This window comes from Antechinus flavipes, chromosome 6 (genome assembly GCF_016432865.1).
Source record: "Antechinus flavipes isolate AdamAnt ecotype Samford, QLD, Australia chromosome 6, AdamAnt_v2, whole genome shotgun sequence".
In the NCBI taxonomy this organism is placed as follows: domain Eukaryota; kingdom Metazoa; phylum Chordata; class Mammalia; order Dasyuromorphia; family Dasyuridae; genus Antechinus; species Antechinus flavipes.
Genome location: NC_067403.1, coordinates 250,436,030 through 250,456,346, shown reverse-complemented (window position 1 = coordinate 250,456,346; position 20,317 = coordinate 250,436,030). Strand labels below are relative to the sequence as shown.

The following is a 20,317-nucleotide window of genomic DNA, read 5'->3' as shown; positions in this document are numbered from 1 at the left end:
TGTTGCTGATTCTCTTAGGTTCTCTAAGTATATCATCATATCATCCACAAAAGTGAGAGTTCTCTTATCTTGTTTATTTTTATTCTTTCTATTTCAGTTTTAAGAGTGAATTCATTCCATTCACAGTTAATTGTAAATTTCCCTCTATGTCTTCTGCCCAAATCATTCTTCTTTTGCTTTATCTCATCTCCTTTTCAAAAATCTGTTTAGCTTTTGATCTTTTTCCTGTCACTATAAAAGTTTTTTTTTTTAATCAGACTTGTGGTGGTGGTGGTAGTGATTGTATGCTTCCTTTTCCAGACTATTACTTGACACCACACTTAATGTTAGGCTTAAGCTCTGTTCAATTCTAGGGGAATGGCTGATCTAAGCTTCTATAGCTCAATCTGGGGACCTTTTTGGTGCTTCCATGGTAATGTGATCCAAGGAGAGGTCTGGTCACTGCTCTCTGGCTTTGTGACTGCATCTCTGTGCCCCCCAATTACAATGTGCCCCCAGAACTGTGTAATATGTTCAAGGAGTGTTAAATGGCACAAAATCCTACCTAGTGCCAACATATGAATCTCGTGAAATCTCTTTCTGACTAGGGTATTCATTGCTCTGCCATCCCTATATACTGAGTATTCCTGTTTCTCCTGCTGCTTCTGTAGCTCCTATACCAACCTTACCCCACTCCCAGACATTCTTCACTCAAGGTGACTGCACACCTCTCTTTTCTATCTATCTAAGTTGTCCTGAATTGCAAAATTGATATGAGCATTAGAAGAAATTCAAACTTTAAAAGGTGATTGATTAAATTGCAAAGAGAATTATATCAGTGTTTTGAGAAAGAAAATGGACCTTTCATTTTCTCCTTATATCAGTCATGTTGGACCAAGATTTTAAAGACCTGACACTTATATTGCCCCAAATTATTATATGTACAAAATGCCACCAGTCACAGAGGGTATTTCACTTTTAATGGAAACAAGAAAAGAAGTATGGACCTTTGAACTTATTTATTTTTATTTTTAAATAATCATTCTTGTCTTATGAGATATCAGTAAACATGAGCAAAAATTCACAAAGAGAACATATACATGTAATTGATGAAGAAAAATGCTATCAACCTTCAGAGGAACAGGTGACAAATAGAAATAAGCATAGTATGATCTTACATTTATGAATATATACGTGTGTGTATGTTTATGGATATCTATATCTATACATGTATGTGTATATACACTTAATTGTTGTCTTTTTTAAGGCTGGGAGATAGTGAAGAGGAAAGGAAAAATAAAGAAGAAGCTGAACAGTAAAGAAGAAAAGAAAAAAAGAAAGATAACAAAAAAGCTGGACAGTTTCCAAAACAATGTGTAGCATTTTTAATATAGGTTTTCTTGAAATGGAAATTTGTTTTATATCGAATCTTCTCATGTTCTGCTGTATATGTGATGATGTTTTCTTTTTCTTTCTTGTTTTGCATTTAAATTTAAAATAAATTTAAAAATTTACTCCAAAAAAGAAAGAATGAAAAAGAAAATCATATCCACACATTGTCTATGCCTGGAAATACAGGATTAATTCTCTATCTTTAGAGTCCATCATCTGTCTAATTAGCAATCTTCTTCATCAGCCATTTAGAACCACATTTGGTCATTGCATCAAACAATTGTCTTTCCTACTCTTTTCCTTTTTAATGCTACAGTCATTGCTAGATGTTTCTCCCAGTTCTGTTCAATTCCCTGTGCATCAGTTACCTCGGGTTTCTTTTATTCTTTCTTTCATGTTTAAAGAGACCAATAATAGGCCATTATATAATATGCCAATTTGTTCATTCATTCTCCATATGATGGGAATTCACTATTTCCAGGAAATTTTCAGGTCTCTACTTATAGCATTAAAGCAAAATGGGTTCATGTTTGGATGGATTAATTCATAGATATCATTACCTGTTACATATTATACATCTTTAAAAATGGTTCAGTCATTCATTTCCATGCATTGTTTTAGCTTTAATTTTTGTGAGGATATTCTTATATTTCTTTTGTGAACCAAGGGGAGAAATGACTGACTTCATTTTTTTCATTTTTTAAATGTAGCTGTTATGCCATTTTGCATATTCAATACCCTAGCTATACATTCCTTGTCCTCTTGATTTTCTTAGGACTAGACACGTCCTTCTTGAGAAATAAAGCCATTCGGATTATCTTAATCAACACGACTTTGATCTTCTGGTTTCTCAAGCTATAAATGATAGGGTTCATGAATGGGGGCAGTACTGTGTAAGCCATTGCAATAAGAAGGTTCTGAACTGATGATCTGTCTGATGTCGGCCCCAAGACTGAAATAATTATAGAAAGGAGAAATAAGAGAAGGACAATCAAGTGAGGGGAACAGGTAGATAAGGCTTTGTAGCGTCCTTCCATGGAGGGGATCTTGAGTACACTGGAGAAGATATGAGCATATGATATAATTAAAAAGACAAAGCACAATAATAGAAAACACGAGCTTATGGCAAGTAACAAGTATTCAGTATTGTATACATCTGAGTTTGCAACCCGCAATATCTGTGGTATATCACAGAAAAACTGGTGGATCACATTGGACCCTGAAAAGGGCAAACGAAACATGTTACCTGTGTGGAGGGCAGAATAGACAAAGCCAGTGAACCAGGAGCCAACTGCTGCCCAAAAGCACCGGGCTCGTGTCATGATGACCCCATAGTGCAGGGGTAGCAGATGGCCACAAAGCGATCATAGGACATGGTCATGAGGAGAGCAAATTCTGTTCCTCCAAAAAACAAAATTAAAAATATTTGAGCCATACATCCCAAGAGGGAGATGGATGGAGTGTCTATCAGGGTATTAACAATGAATTTGGGAAGAGTGACTGAGATGTAACACATATCCAACAGGGATAAATTGCTTAGAAAAAAGTACATTGGGGCATGAAGGTGTTGGTCGGTGACAATAGCAATAATGGTGAGGAAATTCCCCATCAAAGTTGATAGATAAATCAGAATGAAAAGCATAGCATAAAGGACCTGTAGCTCCCAAATGCTGGCAAAATTGATAAGGAGAAATTCTGTGATGATGGTGAAGTTGACCATACTTGCTAGCTCCCAGTGAATTTTCGAGATTGAAAGTATGACCAAAATAGGGTAGCAAAGAAATGAGAAAATCGAAATTCCCTGTCTCCTCCTTTCAAAAAGTTCACAAAGAGAATCAGGTTCCATCTACTCTATGCACAACTGGAGCAATGCTGAAAATGAAGGCGCTGATTTTAATGCTGATCCATGAATTCAGCTGATATTACAGAAACTGTCATAAACTACATAAACTGATGACAGCAGGGCAGACGAAGAGCAACTATGAGGAAAGACAAATTCAAATAGATCAAAGAGGAATGTCTCCAAAATACAGGCAAGAAAACTGAGGGAGAGGAGAAGATAAAAACACTTATTATATTTTAATATATAACATAAAATATAATAAAAATTATGTCATATTTAATAATATGATATATAAACATAAAAATATATTACCTATTAATTGAATTATCAAAATTACAAGAAAATATGAAATGTGTTATGATGTTTAAATCATTCCATTATAGATTTCAAATTCTAGTACTTACATGGTTTTTTCCCTAATTTTGAAGGCTCATATTTTGTGAATGACTCAAATTTCTCCTTAATTCACATTGAAAGTCAAAATTCCGATATCTTAGTTACTGAACAAAACAAATAATTTTAAAGTTATATAACTCCTTAAATATTTTTCCTATCAACACCTTTTTTTTACTGATTATTTTTACTGAATCCATAGTAAAGCAACGTGTCTCATGGCAAATGACAATTTGCTAATGTAAAGATCAGAAAAAGAACCCAGTGTCTTTAACTCCTAGCTCTTTCCAATACCATACATCATTTTGTTTTAATGGCAGCAACTGCCATTCTCTTGGAGTTCAAGTGCTCAAAGATGGCTTCTGGGTTCTATTTTATTAGCTTGTTTGATCCCTATTCACCTAAATCCAGAGAATTTACTTTTCGTAGGGAAAAAAATCCTTTAAAATTATCTATGAACTAGAAAGGGTAAATAAGTAAATAAGCTATAATTCCACTCACTTAATTCTAATGCCTTCTCTATACTAATCCTTTATTTTACCTAGAAATAGCTGTTTCCTATATATTTTTGTCCATGTCTCCCCTATTAAAATTTAAGTTCCTTTAGGGAAGAGATTATCTTTTTTCCCTGGGTGTTGTTTTTGGCAAGGCAATTGGGATTAAGTGATTTGCCCAGGACCACACAGATAGGAATTATTAAGTGTCTGAGGCTGAATTTGAACTCCTGATTCCAGGACTGGTGCTTTACTCAAGGCCCCATTTAGCTGCCCCCAAGAAAGTATCTCTTGCTTCTTTATTATCTCTAACACTTTGCAACAGTGCTTGACATATAGTAAATAATTAGTAAATATTTATTGATTGATTGATTGCTTCAACTTCTTCATATATTTAAAGTTCAGAGAAATTAGATATTTTAGATCTGACTTGTTTAATATCCCTTCCCTTTGCTCAATTCATTTCTCAAATGCTCTTATGCTTAAAATGCTTTTTTATACTTTTTTTCTTCAGGCCAGAGATTTTCAGAGCTCTGCTTTATCACCAGACAAGATAATAATTAGTCAAAATCCATGGTACAGTTTTTATCCTTTCCTGGTAAAAATGTCCCAAATATCCACTTGCTTTTCTCAGGCAAGAGAATTCTCCTTTCTACTGAGATTTATAGAGCTAACAGCAACTGCCATTCTCTTGGAGTTCAAGTGCTCAAAGGTGACTTCTGTGTTCTATTTTATTAGTTTTTTTTTTTATCCCAATTCACCTAAAAACTGCTCTGACAAAATACAGAAGGTAGAGCTTCCATTATTCCTGTATCTTCTCAGATCAGATCACACTGATCTTTAATCTTACTATTTCCTTTGTATACAATGGAAAGAGGAGATAAGAGAGAATATGTAGATCTGAAGTTTGGTATCAGTTCTGCCCCCTAAAAATAGCCAAGCTACTTTGTTCTTCACTCGCCACCACTTTGTCTGTGTCTGTGTCCATTATAAAATTAGGATTTTGAACCAGATCAAGAGATTTTATACTGGATCTATGAAATTATAAAAGATAGTTAAATATATAAGGTGATAAATGAATAAATGATCAATGGACAGATAATATTCCAATTCAATTTTTGTCCTTCATAGTCCCAGGTTTCAGTAGACTGCATAAGGCATTAGGATCACAGACAAAAAAGTCAAGAACACTTGAACTTACAATGATGATGAGATGATGATGATGATGAAATGGTAATATTAATAATTGGCATTTATTAATATCTTGAGATTCATACAACTTTTTTTAAAAAGCCTCATTTTGACCTAAGTCAACACTCTGAGATATACACAATGGGATTTTCTTTATTTTAGAAAAGTGGACTTACCTCGGATCACATAGGAAATCACTTCTGGAGACAAATTTCATGTGTTCATCTTCTTAACTGAAGTCCAGCATACTTTCCATATTATCACACTTTCTCTTGAGAAGTTAATAACTCATTGAGGATCAAACTTGTAACCTAACCAATCAAAAAGAAATAAAATAGAAAAAACACATGAATTAGATAGCATGGAAGTTTTCTTCTTTCTCCAAAATCTTGATCTGGGTCTTAGCATGGTAGAGATACGATTGAATCTCCTTTCCTCACTCCTCTCTGGAAAAATAAGAGGAGAGAAGTAATGAAAGTAATAACATGTGATCTTGATGGTTTCACTGAAATAGTGTTTCTTAAGTGACTAATTATGATAAAATATATTCTTTAGAAGTGTCTGAAAAAAAAAGATTCATAAATTATCCAGATAAGCCAAGAGGGACATTACCACCTTAGTAACTATGGGTTCTTTGGTCCTTCTCTTGAGTATAATTAGCTACAGAGTGGTGTCTTTCATAAACAAGAAAATTGACTTTTTTCTTTAGTCTGATTAAAACATTGCATTTCCATGTCAAGTCCTTGGGGTCTTGAAAATCCATGAGTTTTCCATACAATCCTTAATTTTATCCACAATGAAGGCCAACTAGATGTATTTTATACTAATTATGTTTTCCAGTAATGTTAATAATTATTAATAATAAGTAACTAATAAATGTTGGACATACAATAAAAGGCAAAAAAACTAACCCTTACTTTCAAGAAACATATAATCTAAAAAATAAAATGATAAAATCTATCAAATCTATCAGATGTTTAAAAAAATCATTCACTTTCAGCCATAACAAAAGATTGCTTATAAAATATATATATATAAATTTTATATGTATTTATATATATATATATATGTAGATATTGGTATAGATATACATTTAGATTTAAAGACTTATGTATTCATACACATGTATGATAATCCTGAAGTCTTAGTTGAGCTTTAAGCTGCTATAATAATAACAACAAACACAGATATATGTATACATGTCATACACTAGTATATATGTATAAGATAAGCAATTCAATATTATTTAATGACCTAATATACTGTAGCAGAATAAAAAGTTTTATTCCCTAAAATACAAATTATGTTTTGAATAATTGAACACACAATCTCCAATGTATATGTTATTTCAAGATTTCCAAAATGATTACCTTACAATAATTTTTTTGATGCAGAGAGAAACTGATTCTTAGTTCTCAGATTAGGAGAGAGAATCTTAGTGTTCATCTGATTTCCCCAGTATCAATCAGCTAGTGGCTATCCAATCCAATATTAAATGAAGTTGTTATTTTTGTGTGCTCTCTCTCCCAAGATTCAAATTTTTTGAGCAGTTGTTTTCAGAAGTACTTTGGGGTTCTATAAGTTTTTGACTCTTTCAAGATGACATGAGCTAGAGAGAAGTGTGTTTTTTACTCTCCTGTATGATGCACTGGTTATGAGAAACCATAAAAACTCTTTTTTAACCCTAGAAATGTATCCAAGGTCCCTGTTCTCCTGCAGCCTCAAGCTCTGCTATACTAGTACTCTTCCTCACACTGGGACAAGACTCAGGACTGCCACTCAGATCCAAGTACAGGCAATGCAACAGAGTCCTCTCTCTCCCTCCCTACTGTGCCAGCAAAGGGGATCCCTATACATCTCCTCTGATCTCTTGTCTGATTCCTTTACCATTCATAGGCTGAAAGATTTGGAAACTCCCACTCTCACCAATGAGTTTGTTCCTCGTTTGATAAGACCTGGTCTTGTTGGCCCAGTCTGCACTAGACTTTCACTCTGATGCAACAGACCTTTCTTTTTAACCTTCTAAGCTGTCTTGGGTTAGAAAATTGTTTCAATCCATCTTTTGGTGGGTTCTGCTACTTGAGAACTTATTTAGATTCATTATTAAAGGTATTTTAAAGGGATGGAAGGAGAACTTGGGCAAGTTCTTACTTTTCCTCCACTATCTTGGCTGACTAAATTGAACAGTTATGTATTTCACAATCATTTAATCTTGTAATGTGACAAACATTATTACTGTGTTCTCCTCTTTCTGTTAATTTCATTCTGCTTTGGTTCATACAAATCATCTCAGATTTGTCTGAATCCACCTTTCATTATTTCATATAGCCCTAATATTCCACATAATCATACGCCATATTTTATCTATCCATTCCTCAATTGATGACTATTCACTTTTTTCTAATTCTTTGATACAACAAAAAGTGCCTCTATAAATATTTCTGTGTATATGACTTCTCCTTGAGTCACCCACCTTTCCTTCTTTTCTTGTTGTGTTCTAACTTGGGCCAAAACCTTGCTATTGTCTATTAAAGAATGAGATAATTCAAAGTTGAATCAATTGATTCTATCAAGTTAGTTTTTACCTTCAAAAATTACAATTTTCCTTTAAAAATTTTTCTCAGTCTAATATACATGAGATAAAACCAGAATTGAGTATGGATTGCTTTCATTATTTTTTTCTATCACTGCCCATCATTTCACTGTCTTCATTTGAATACTGCCAATTTCTATCTTTTGCTGATTTATTTTCTTGTGGGTGGCTCTTAATATAATTTGAATCAGTTCTCTTTATGTTTTGGAAATCAAACTTTGTCAAAAACAAATATTATTTTTTCTTCCTTACTTGTTTCCCTTTTAATTCTAATTATATTCTTATATAAAAACCTTTCCATTTGAGATAATCACAATCCTTTAAATAAAGCTTTTTATTTTCAATATATATAAAGGGATAATTTTCAACATTCACTCTTACAAAACCTTGTGTTATGATTTTTTCCCCTCCCTTTTCCCTATTCCCCCCCACCCAGGCAACAAGTGATCCAATATATATTAAACATGTGTAATTCCTCTCTATATATTTCCACAAATATCATGTTTTGAAAATAAAAAGCTTTAATATAAAATTCATTTTTCTTTATTCTCTCCTTTCCCTTGTAAGTGATATATATATTTATATATTTGTACATAAGAGTTCAAATCTGGTCTCAGACACTTAACACTTCCTAGTTGTGTGACCTGGGTAAATCACTTAATCCCAATTGCCTCAGCAGAGAAAGAGAGAGAGAGAGAGAGAGAGAGAGAGAGAGATTAAGACTAATATTCTTATAGAGACAAGTCATAAAAAAAGAAACTGGTTTAGAAAGTGGTGGGGGATGGCAGAAAAGGTGTATGTATGTATGTATGTATATAAATGTATGTATATATGTATATATACACGATATATAAAAAAAGATCCAGGAAATGGTGGAGTGGCATTGTAAAAGGCAATATAAAACAACAACAAAAAAATCACCTCTCGGAATTCAGATGTCAACGAGGTTTGGAGATAACCAGGATTAAATTCTATCTCTGACACATAGTAGTACCTCTGTGACCTACACATTCATCTAACTGTTTTAGGCTACAGTTTTCATGTGTAAAATGATGAGTTTGAAATAACATAACTGTTCTGGAGCACCTTTGCCCTTAAAAATCTATGATTTTAAGTTTGAGAAAAGAAATTGTAACTTTTCCCATTATCTCCAATATAAAATAAGAAATAAATGCCAACACTAGGAAAACCTGCCTCAGTATATTACATAATGAAATGGAATTGTGAAAATTAAGGCAAAATCATAGATAATCCAGAAAATATGAACTATAATGTAGTCATCAGAAGCATTAAGGCTATTTAAATTAAATTGTTCTTTTTATGAAGGGAGAGAAATAAGAAGATATATTCTGTGGAAGGCTTGTCATCTGAGAAAATATTTGATTTTGGAAAGATTTTCTCCACATAGGAAAGGTTAAAATTTAGATAAATTCTATATGGAAATACAACAACTTGATGATATTTTTCCTTCATATAGACATTTTTTTACAGGAAAGGTACCAGGAAAATTAAGCTGTTTGATAAAGTGACTCATGAACTAACTTTAAGTCTAATTGGGAAGTATAAATTCACATGCATGAACTAGCCAATATCAGGGATAACACTTTAGATGTTATCTTTCAATACTTTCATTTAGATGGACAATACTTTCAAGACTATTTCAAACTTCTTTTCATAGAGGGAAAAATGGAGGCACAGAAAGGATAAGTCAAATATGTAAAATCAACTAGTTTCTTCATGGCAAAACTGGATTAGATCCATTTGATGGCAAGGTTTTAAATTAGTGGCCAAGAGCTCAGTAGATGTTACCAACTGTTTCATGTACCAGTTTGAGAAAATTTATCATTTTCTTATTGTATTAATAACCATGGTTATATATGGACTCCAAAGTTCCTCTTTTTACTTCCTTAAAGCAAAATCAATGCTTGTGAAGGACTTGGTTGACAATCAGACATTCTCCTCAATCCTGATTGGGATCCCACTCAACTGGGAAAGCTTATTTCTGATAAAAATTTAAGAGAATTCTAATCTAGGTGAATTCCAGCCCAATATGTTTATATTTATGTGTATGTTTGTATAAATGTATGGGCATGTGAAATTAGTTCTTTCTCTGGATGCAAATACGGTCTTTCTTCATATATCTTTTATAGTAATTTGGGAATTTATAACAGACAAAACAACTTATTCTATCATCGTTATTCTTAAAGCAATATTGCTGTTATTATATACAATGTTCTCTTGTGCCTACTCATTTTGCTCTTCATTATTTCATGCAAGTCTCTCCATATATTTTCTAAGATCATTGAGCTTATCATTTCTTATTGCTCAGTAAAATTCTATCATAATTATATATTTCAACTTTTTTTAGACATTTCCCAACTGATGGGCATCCCCTTAATTTCTAGTTCTTTACCACCACAAAGAGGTTCTGCCATAAACCTTAGAGAACAAATAGATTCATTTGCTCTCTATCCCAAGGAAATACTGTGTCTGTATCATAAAGAAGGAAAAAGGACCCACATGTGCAAAAAATGTTTTTAGCAACTCTTTTCAAGTTAACAAAGAATTGAAAAATTCTTAATAGTAGATGCTTAGAAATTGGGGAATGGCTAGATAAGTTGTGGTATATGAAAATAATGTAATATTATTGTTCTATAAAAAAAAAGATGAACAAACTGATTTTTAAAAGGCCTGGAAGGATTTACATGGACTGATTGGAGTGAAGCAAACAGAATCAGGAATACATTATTAACATAACAGCAAGAATGTGTGATGATTGGGAATGGGGAGAAGGGAAAACCAAGGTGGCAGAGAGCAGACAAAACTTTCTGTGACCTCTTCTGACCTTTTCTCAAACCAACAGCAGATTAAGGCTCTAAACTGGTTTTGGAGTCAAAAAACACACAAATATTTGGAGTACAACACATTTCCAAAAGAAGATATCTTGGAAGAACTTCAGTACAGGTCTGTTTCAATTGGGCAGGGGGACAGTCTGCCAAGCCTAGATCCTAGCACAGGGAGACAGGAGCAAGGAGCTGGGGTAGGGAATCAGAGCATTGCATCCACACACCTGAAAATCCTTTGTGAGCCTCTTAGGCTACTCTGTTCTGGTTGCAAACAGGTAGTTTGGCAGATTTGTTACAAAAGGCAAATTGTAAACCACTGAGCCCTGGAAGAACATGGGACCTAGTTGCAATTACCCAGCACCTGAAGTCAAGCAGCAGAACTGCCCCAGGCAAACTAAAGCAGCTGTCACTCCTTCTCATTAAGCGCATACTTCAAGCCTTAAAAAAATGAACAAAAAAAAAAAAAAACAAAAAGAGCTCTCATGATAGACAGCTTTTATGGAGAGAAAAGAAAAGAACAGACCTCAGATCCTGAGGTTCCTAAAGGCAAATCAATTCCAGATAAAGCCCCAAAAGGAAACATGAGCTGGTCCCTCTTTCACAAGGCTTTTTAAATACAAGATCTTAAAAGAGAATTAGAAGAAAATTGGGGAAAGGAAATGCAATCTTTGCAAGAAGGGATGAGAAAGGTATATAATTCCTTACAAAATAGACTTGATGAAATGGGAAAAGCATATAACTCCTTACAAAATAAATATGAAAAAGATACCAATTCACTGAAAAACAAAATTTATGAAATGGAAAAATGCAATGAACAAAACAATTCAATTGGCCAAATACAAAAGGAGCTTAAAAGAGTAACTGAAAAAGATAATACATTAAAAATTAGAATTTAACAAATTGAAGTGAATGACTCATTAAGACTTCAAGAATCAAACAAAAACAAAAAATGAAAAAATAGAAAAAAATATGAAATAATTCCTAGGCAAAACAACTAATCTAGAAAATAGATCTAGGAGAGACAATCTAAGGATTACTGGACTTTGTGAAAGCCATGATTAAAAAAAAGAACCTAAACATTATCTTACAGGAAATCATAAAGGAAACCTGCCCTGATATCTAAGAATCAGAAGGTCAAATAGCCATTGAAAACATTCACCAATCGCCTCCTGAAAGAGACCCCAAAATTAAAACCCCAAGGAATATCATGGCTAAATTTCAGAATTATTGCACTAAGGAAAAGATATTGCAAGCAGCCAGAAAGAAAGAATTTAAATACCAAGGAGTCAGGTTAATATACAACAGGACCAAACAGCTTCCACCTTAAAGATCAAAGGGCTAGAATCTGATATTTTGAAACATTTGATAAGAATTTTAAAGTTTGAATACCTTTGCAAAAAAAGTTTTGGAGAAAGGAAGAAACTTGGATTACAGCCAAGAATAAACTATCCAACTAAAATGAGCATTATCTTTCAGGAAAGAAGATGGACATTGAATGATGTAGGTGAATTTCATCCATTTCTAATGAAAAGACCAGAACTGAACAAAAAATTGGATCTCCAAACACAGAACTAAGAGAAGCATAAAAAGGTAAAAAGGAAAGAACTCTTGAGAACTGTGTTTCTGCTATGTATACTTAGAGTGTGGGCATAATTTGATTTTATTATGATAATATGAAAAAGAAATTAGAGGTGGAAAGGGGATTGTACTGGAAAAAGAGAAAAAAAGAGGTAAAAAAAGGGAAACTACATCTCACAAAGAGGCAAAGAAGATCTATTATAACTGAGGGAAAGAAAGGAGTGGGATGAGCAGTGTGTGAATCTTACTCTCATCAGATTTGATTCAAAGAGACAATATCAGACATATTTGGTTTCAAAAAGAATGTGTAATGATCAACTATGAAAGACTTGGTTTTTCTCAGTGGTTCAGTGATCCAAAATACTCTCAATAGACTTTGGGCAGAAAATGGCATCTGCATCCAGAAAAAGAACTATGGAGATTAAACATAAATCAACACGTGTTGTGTTCACTTATTTTTTTTCTGTATTTTTCTTTTCCATGGTTTTTCCCTTTTGCTCTGATTTTTCTCTCCCAACATGATTCATAAAGCAATGAGCATTGAAAATAAATAATTTTTTTAAAAGAACTAAAAAATATATTCTTTTCCCTTTCCCCTAATCATCTTTAGGAATAGCCTAAATAGTAGCATTGCTGAGTCAAGGTATATAGTCAGTTTATTAAGTCTGGGCATAATTTCAGATAAGTTTCCAGGACTGTTGGATCAGTTCACAATTCCACTAACAGTGAGTTAGTATCCCAATTTGTCCACATCCTTTCCAATATTTGTCACTTTCCCCTTCTATCATTTTAGTCAATCTGGTATATAAATTTATACCTCAAGTTGTTTTACTCTGCATTTCTCTAATCAATAATAATTTTTTTCATATCACTATAAATTATTCTGATTTATTCACTGAAAAACTGTTACATCCTTTGACCACAGCTGGAGAATAATTCATATTCTTATAGATCTGACAAAGTTCTTTATGTTTATTTAATATGATACTTTCATCTGATAAATTGTCAAAAATTTTCATAATTTTCTGCTTTCCTTCTGATCTTGGTCATATTAATTTTATTTATAAGAAAATCTTTTTTAATTTAATGTAATTATAAATTATATGGTCTAATCATTCGTTACAAAGATTTCAGCAAAATACAATAAGAAATAGTTTATCCTTATCTGAAGATAAAATCTATTATAGTAATGAAGACAATAAATAAATCGGATTTAAAGAGAGAAGACACATCTGAAGGCAAGCTATGCTACTTGACCAACTAGTGATGAGGTAGAAGAGGAAATGAAGTGTATAAAGGAAAAATTCACCAGAACACAGTTTCACAGTGAACTCCCTTAAAAGAAGTCACTCCTGAGAGCAAGTCAATGAGACAAAAATGCCCCAAATCTTTATGACCATATCCACTTAAAATAGCTCTGTAAACTCCAGAGTTCCCAAGTTCCCTCATTTGTCATGGCTTCTGCTTCCCATAACTTATCAGTCCTTCTAGATAGCATGGGAAAATTGCACAGTCTAATACTAAGCAAAAACAAAAAAGATGCAACAAGCAACTTTAATAATCAATAATATCGTTTATACATTAGAAAACTGCACAACACAGTGTTACATGAGGTCTGAAGAAGAAAATCATAGGAAACCATTTGATTTAACAATTATCAACTAAGTCTCTATTATGCACAAAGGATTATGCCAGTTGTTGGAGGGGAAATGACATAATCCCTCCCATGATGTAGTTTGCAATCTATTAGCTAAGGTGGAATTTCCATCCAAGTAGCAATAATAGCATATGTAAAATAAAAATCTGCAAAAGAGAGACAACTAAATAATACAATAAAAATATACAAAAGAGCTAAGAAATAAAGTATGAAATAAAGTCTAATCAAAGATTATGTTCTACAAAGAGATCATGAAAGGCTTCCTATGGAAGCTGACATTTGATAAGAATTTTGAAGTTTGGGTACCTTTTCAAAAAAGTTTTGGAGAAAGGAAGAAATCAATATTTTTTTCACCATATGGGTGATTGTCCAGTTGGATTATTTGCATACTAATGATTAGAGTAAATCAACTTAACAAGAAGGTCAGTCTCTAACACTTTTTCTTTGTATGATATTTCAACAATGACTTATTACACTAGTTTCTATGAGAGCATATGAATAGACTGGGGAGAGAAAGATTTTGTGTGTGTGTGTGTGTGTGTTTTGTTCACTTCCAAGATAAAAACAACCAAATGATTGGTCATTTAATTTCATCTTAGTCAATACGCCAGTTTGTATTAAGAGCTGTCCATCCACCAAATTTCTTTTTCATTTACTCTAGGATGAACATTCTCTTCTTTGGTAGAAAGATTTGCTTAATTATTCTACTCAGTGCAACCTTGATCCTCTGGTTCCTCAAGCTATAAATAATGGGATTAATAAATGGAGGGACTATTGTATAGGACATTGCCACAAAAAGATTTTGAATTGTCGAATCTGATGGGGGTTTCAGGGCTGCAAAAATTGCCGTAAGGAGAAATAAGAGGAAGATAATCAGCTGGGGAGTGCAGGTAGATAAGGCTTTATACCGACCTTCAACAGAGGGTATCTTGAACACACTAGAGAAAATATGGGCATAGGACACAAATAAAAAAACCAAGCAGAATAAAGAAAAACCTGACCCTGCCACAAGCAGAACAAACTCAGTATGCAGAACATCAGATGATGCGATCCTTAAGACATCAGGAATATCACAGAAATACTGGTGGATTTCATTGGATCCTAAGAAGGGTAATCGGAACATGTTCCCTGTGTGTATAGCAGCATAGATGAATCCACAAAGCCATGAGCCTGCTGTTGCCCAGAGACACCTGGCTGGTGTCATGGTCATCCCATAATGCAGTGGATGACAAATGGCAACAAATCGGTCATAAGACATGGTTATGAGTAAAGCAATTTCTGTTGAACCAAAGAATATAAAGAGAAAAATCTGGGCCATGCAGCCCAAGAGAGAGATGGATCGGCTTCCAATCAGAGAATTCACAATGAATTTGGGAAGAGTCACTGAGATAAAACCAACATCCAACAAGGATAAATTACTCAGAAAAAAGTACATTGGAGAGTGAAGGTGTGGGTCAGTGGCAATAGCAGTGATAGTGAGGAGATTCCCCATCAGAGCTATCAGATAAATCAGCAGGAACAGCACAGCGTGTAATATCTGTATCTTCCGTATATTGGAATATTCCATGAGGAGGAATTCAGTGATGACAGTGGAGTTGACCATAGCCTCTGAGGTGCTTTCATTTGTCTAGAACCAAAGGACAATGTAAGTAGAGGATAGAAAGTGAGAAATAGATGCAGAAAAGTGAAATACCTATGCACATAAAATAACCATGACAATAAGTTTATTCCATTGAATCTAGATATCTCGGTGTCTGCAGAATAAGGCCTGCAAATTAAAAGAATAAATGTGTTACTTTCTGACTTAGAGGAGTATCATGAGCTAGCTGCCATCATAAATTATACATGCCATAATGAGGATGGTGACAAATGGGAGCAGCTTTATCCAGCACAAAACTGAGAGCAGTGACAAGCCAGAAAAATAAAAAATAAACATGTGGAGAAAATGCTGAGCATCTTAAGAAGTTGAGTTTCCTGGATGGCAGCTAAATGATCCAGTAGATAGTGACAAGCCAGGAATCAGGAAAAACTGAGTTCAAATCCATCCTCAGACAGTTACTATTAGCATAACTTGGACAAGTCATTTAGTCCCGTTTGCCTCAGTTTTCTCATCAGTAAAATGATCTGGTGAAGGAAATAGCTAACCCACTCCAGTATCTTTGCCAAGAAAACCCAACTGGGTCATAAAGAGGCAGAAATAACAGAAGCAATAAAGGAATTTACAATGATTTGGAAACAACAAGAGAGAATAAGAAATTATACTAAGACATAGCTGTGATTGTCTATGATAAGTCACTTCACTATGGGGGCTGAACTATCTAGGAGTTTATTCTTTCCTCTTTATCCAAGAACAATTTTTATAATTTGGAAATAAAACATATCATCTTTAATTATATGGATAAGAAACTGTTTTTATCAATAAATAATACAACAAATATAGAACTTTAAGCCTAAAAGACACTTTGGAGACAACCTCAACTAAGAATTTCAATTTCCAGATTGGTGATGTACCTCATACAAATATCCTGACACAATTTCATAATAGAAGAACTAGAAATATAAGCCATTATTAGCCATTGGGAACTCTTTTCCATATTACATACTCTCTCTAATTTCTAAGGCTTTTCTTAAACATACTAGGTCATTAAAATATTTGTTGAATTGAATTGAATATAATAAAATCTTGCTGACGGTCAAGTTTATTAAGCATCAATTGTACTGACAGTCAAGAAACAAGTTAAATCAGATATTTGTCAGGTAATAAATGTGTTGGTGGACAAGTTTGTTATAAGCAGGGATTTTTCAGAGAAATTTTTTTTAACTGGGGAAAAAATTAGATATAATCTAGTTTAATTTAGATATCTGAAAGTCAGCATGGAGTAGTGATTGAGAACTGGACTGTGGACAAGATACAGAGTGAACTCCTCTCTTTGTTTTATGGGGTAAGTCATAGAACTTCCTAGAAGTTCTGTTTCCTCAATGTAAAATAGAACTCATAATAATAATACAGATCTCAAGGGATGACCCTTAGCAAAGTGTTTTGAAAAATTCTCTATAAACAAGAGCAGCCCATTATTTAGCATATAGTAGATGCAATAAATTCCTATTGGGTTTATAGAGAAATAAAGGGAAAACCAATACACTATTGAGTTAATGCTCGTGCCAGCAATAGCACTCAAATATGTTCCTTGATATATAGTCCTTTTCACAATAGTACCCTATGAATTCCAAAGAGTTAAATCAATCAACAAACAATAAGTGATACCAATTTTACAGGCAGTGGAGATTTAAGGATAAAAGTAAAATAATATTATCTTCCTTCAAGGAGATTAAATTCTGATTAGGAGAGACAATAAACATATATGAAGATAGAGAGATAGATAGATCTATATATATTTATATTTATAAATATATATAATCACATATAGGTGTTTATATATCATATATATTCATATACTAGAAAACTACAACTATAAATAGATTTTAATTAGTTTGTATCATAATTATATGAAATGTGTTAGATTTCCTTTAGGCTGTGCCCTCTAGAGGATGACTGCCACTAGCTTTTAAATGAAGCATTATGTTTTAAATTCATTTTAATTTCAATTAACTTTTTGATTGAACTTACTTTTGGAGAAGAAAAAAATGCTTTTTATACTATTGGTCCTAGGACAAGAAAGATTTAGCCACCAGATATTATTATCCCCATTTTACAGACAAGGAAACTGAGGTTTAGAAAAACTAGAGATTTACTCCACAAAAACTGTAAAGCAAATAAATCTAAATCTTTCTGACTGAGTCCATATTGTTTCTTCATACACTTCCTCAGAACTTTTGTCAAAATAGCACTTATCATAATTAAAGAGATTAGACATGTGACTTCATTGGTATGGGAAATTTCCTCTATTGATGCAGATTAGCACCTTCTCTGAAATTAAGACTCATAAAAAGCTGGTTATACAGTCATTATATATCAGAGCTGTCTGCAGGGTTTTACAACCTGGTCTTCTTGGCTTTGAAACTAGCTCTTTATACACTTGATTGATTGAAGTTAATTTTCCTCTTTTTTTCTGAACTGATATATGTAAGCTAATGAGGACCCATGTCAAATTCATGAAGTTAAGACCTGAAGCAATTTTAAACAAAAGAGCATGTCATCTTTGGGTATGTTATATAATCATAGATATATGCTTTATGATTATGTTTAATATCCTATAACAATAATAACACTTTTATTCGATTAGAAAAAGCAGTTATTATATTCACCTCTGCAATAGTCCATACAACATAGATTCGTAATTGATTTCAGCTGAACTCCATCAAAATCATTCAGAAGGACTAGGAAGGAGGGCAGGAAGGGGAGAAGGAAGGCAGGAAGGAACGAAGGAAGGAAGCCAAGGAGGGAAAAAAGGGAGAGAAGGGAAGAAGGAGAGAGGATGGGAGGGAAAAAAGGAGGGAAGATGAGAAAGAAGGAGGGAAGGAGGGAGAGAAGAAAGAAGGAAGGAAAGAAAAAAGTCACAACAATGAATATTATCATGAAATTTTGGCTAGAGAAATGAAAAGGTCTATGATAGTGATTTTGAAAGACATTAGAAAAGAGTTATTATCAAATGGGTGGTTTGAATTTATTGATAAATGCAGATTATGCAATGAAGTGACAAAAAGTGTGCAACATTTACTGCAGGTTTCAACATTTTCCTTCTGCCAAATACTAATTAAAACATGATCTTGAGCTCTACATGAGAAGTTTACTGTCCTTTATAAACTAACAGACAACAGTCCCCAACCTATAAATATAAACCCACAAATGTGTAGAGAATTCAATATACAAGTTCTGCTGGAACTTGAGCATCATTTCTGACTCTTGATTGCCTACACCCTGGACATGATATTGATCTTTACAAAATATATGAACAATAATTTTAATAGTGTTTCACCAAATGTCCTTAACCTCCAAACCATATATGATAAAAACTTTCAAAATGTAATGACCTAATGGAAGAAATGAAACAAAAACCTGGGAAGAAAAAAAAAGCTCTCTATCATTCTCACAGCTCCTGAAATTATTTCACAGTTGCTTTCAATGAGTCTAAGAAGATGAGGTTACATCAATATTCTTATTGAAGCAAAAAGCATCCTTTTATGTGTTTCCTCAAGAGGATGCAGAATATTAAATATGAAAGAATAATTGCAGGCCTATGGCTTGTCCTTGGACCATTTCTATGAAAACTTAACAAAAAAAGATGTGAATAAGGTAATGATGATGATAGGAATAGTAATAGGAAGCTAAGTGAATAGGTAGCTGGGTCTGGAGTCTAGAAGACCAGAGTTCAAATTTGATCTCAAACACTCACTGGCTATGTAACCCTGTACAAGTCATGTAACTTGTGTCTAACTTCCCTCAACTGTATAATGAAGATAAGAATAGTATCTGCCTTTCAAGGTTCTTGTGAGGACTAAAAAAATTTTTTAAATGCTTAGAACATTTCCTGGCATGTAGTAGCAGCTCTATAAAAGGCAAGTATTTTTATTGTGGCTGTTGTTGTAATAATAATATTAAATTTTCATGTGTCTAACACCTATTATTATTCAAAGCCTTTTCACACATTAACATCTGTTCAGTGTACTTTCACATTTTACTGATGAGAAATCTTTGGTTCATAAAATTAGTACGTGATCAGATAGTAAACAGAGACAGTAGGATGTAACCCAAGATCATCATACTATTTACTAAGTTATATTTCCCCTCTGGAAGCTGATGACTTATAATATAGTGTTTGGCTCCTAGTATGTGCTCTTTCCTTCTTTAAATGTTCTTTCTCTTCCACTCTCTGTTTCTGTATTCCTTTGTCTATCTCTCTGGCTGTATGTCTATCTGCATCTTTCTCCATGTCTGTCTGTCTTTTTATCCATCTATTTTTCTTATTGTCAATACCTAATGTCTATCTATTCATCCATTCTTTCTTCTATCATCTTTTTATCTAAATATCTATCATCTACCTATCATCATCATCAACAATCTATCTATCCACATTTTAACCAAGTTTTAAAACTTATTTAGATGATATGATGATAATTAACAGAATCTTATAGCTAGAAAAGATTTCAGAAAGTCTCTCAATCTAAATGGGAACCCCCTCTACAAGATCCTAGATAACAAGATCCTATATTTCTAATGACCAAAATCCCACTATTTATTGAAGCAATCCATTTTCCCATTTCCTCTTCCTTCCTTCCTTCTTTTATTTTTTCCTTCTTTCCTTCCTACCTTTCTTGATCTATCTTTCACTTATCCATCTGTCAAAGTTATGAGTTGACCGTACACATTAACCAACTGAAAGAACTTATAAG

The 20,317-nt window shown here is 33.3% G+C and overlaps 2 protein-coding genes across 2 annotated transcripts; both read right to left on the bottom strand.

Annotated features, from left to right (window-relative positions):
- Positions 1 to 2,114: 2,114 nt before the first annotated feature.
- LOC127541643 (olfactory receptor 14I1-like) lies at positions 2,115 to 3,091 on the bottom strand. The gene is given in 2 exon segments (XM_051966861.1): positions 2,115 to 2,716; positions 2,719 to 3,091. Coding segments are annotated over 2 exon segments (975 nt in total).
- Positions 3,092 to 14,618: 11,527 nt separating this feature from the next.
- On the bottom strand, positions 14,619 to 15,569 carry LOC127541642 (olfactory receptor 14I1-like). Its single transcript, XM_051966860.1, has one exon. The coding sequence runs from the start codon at positions 15,567 to 15,569 to the stop codon at positions 14,619 to 14,621; it is 951 nt and encodes a 316-aa protein (XP_051822820.1).
- Positions 15,570 to 20,317: the final 4,748 nt, after the last annotated feature.

What these genes read in the sequence shown, in the direction of transcription:
- LOC127541642 (XM_051966860.1), bottom strand. Translation starts at nt 15,569, where the DNA reads ATGGTCAACTCCACTGTCATCACTGAATTCCTCCTCATGGAATATTCC.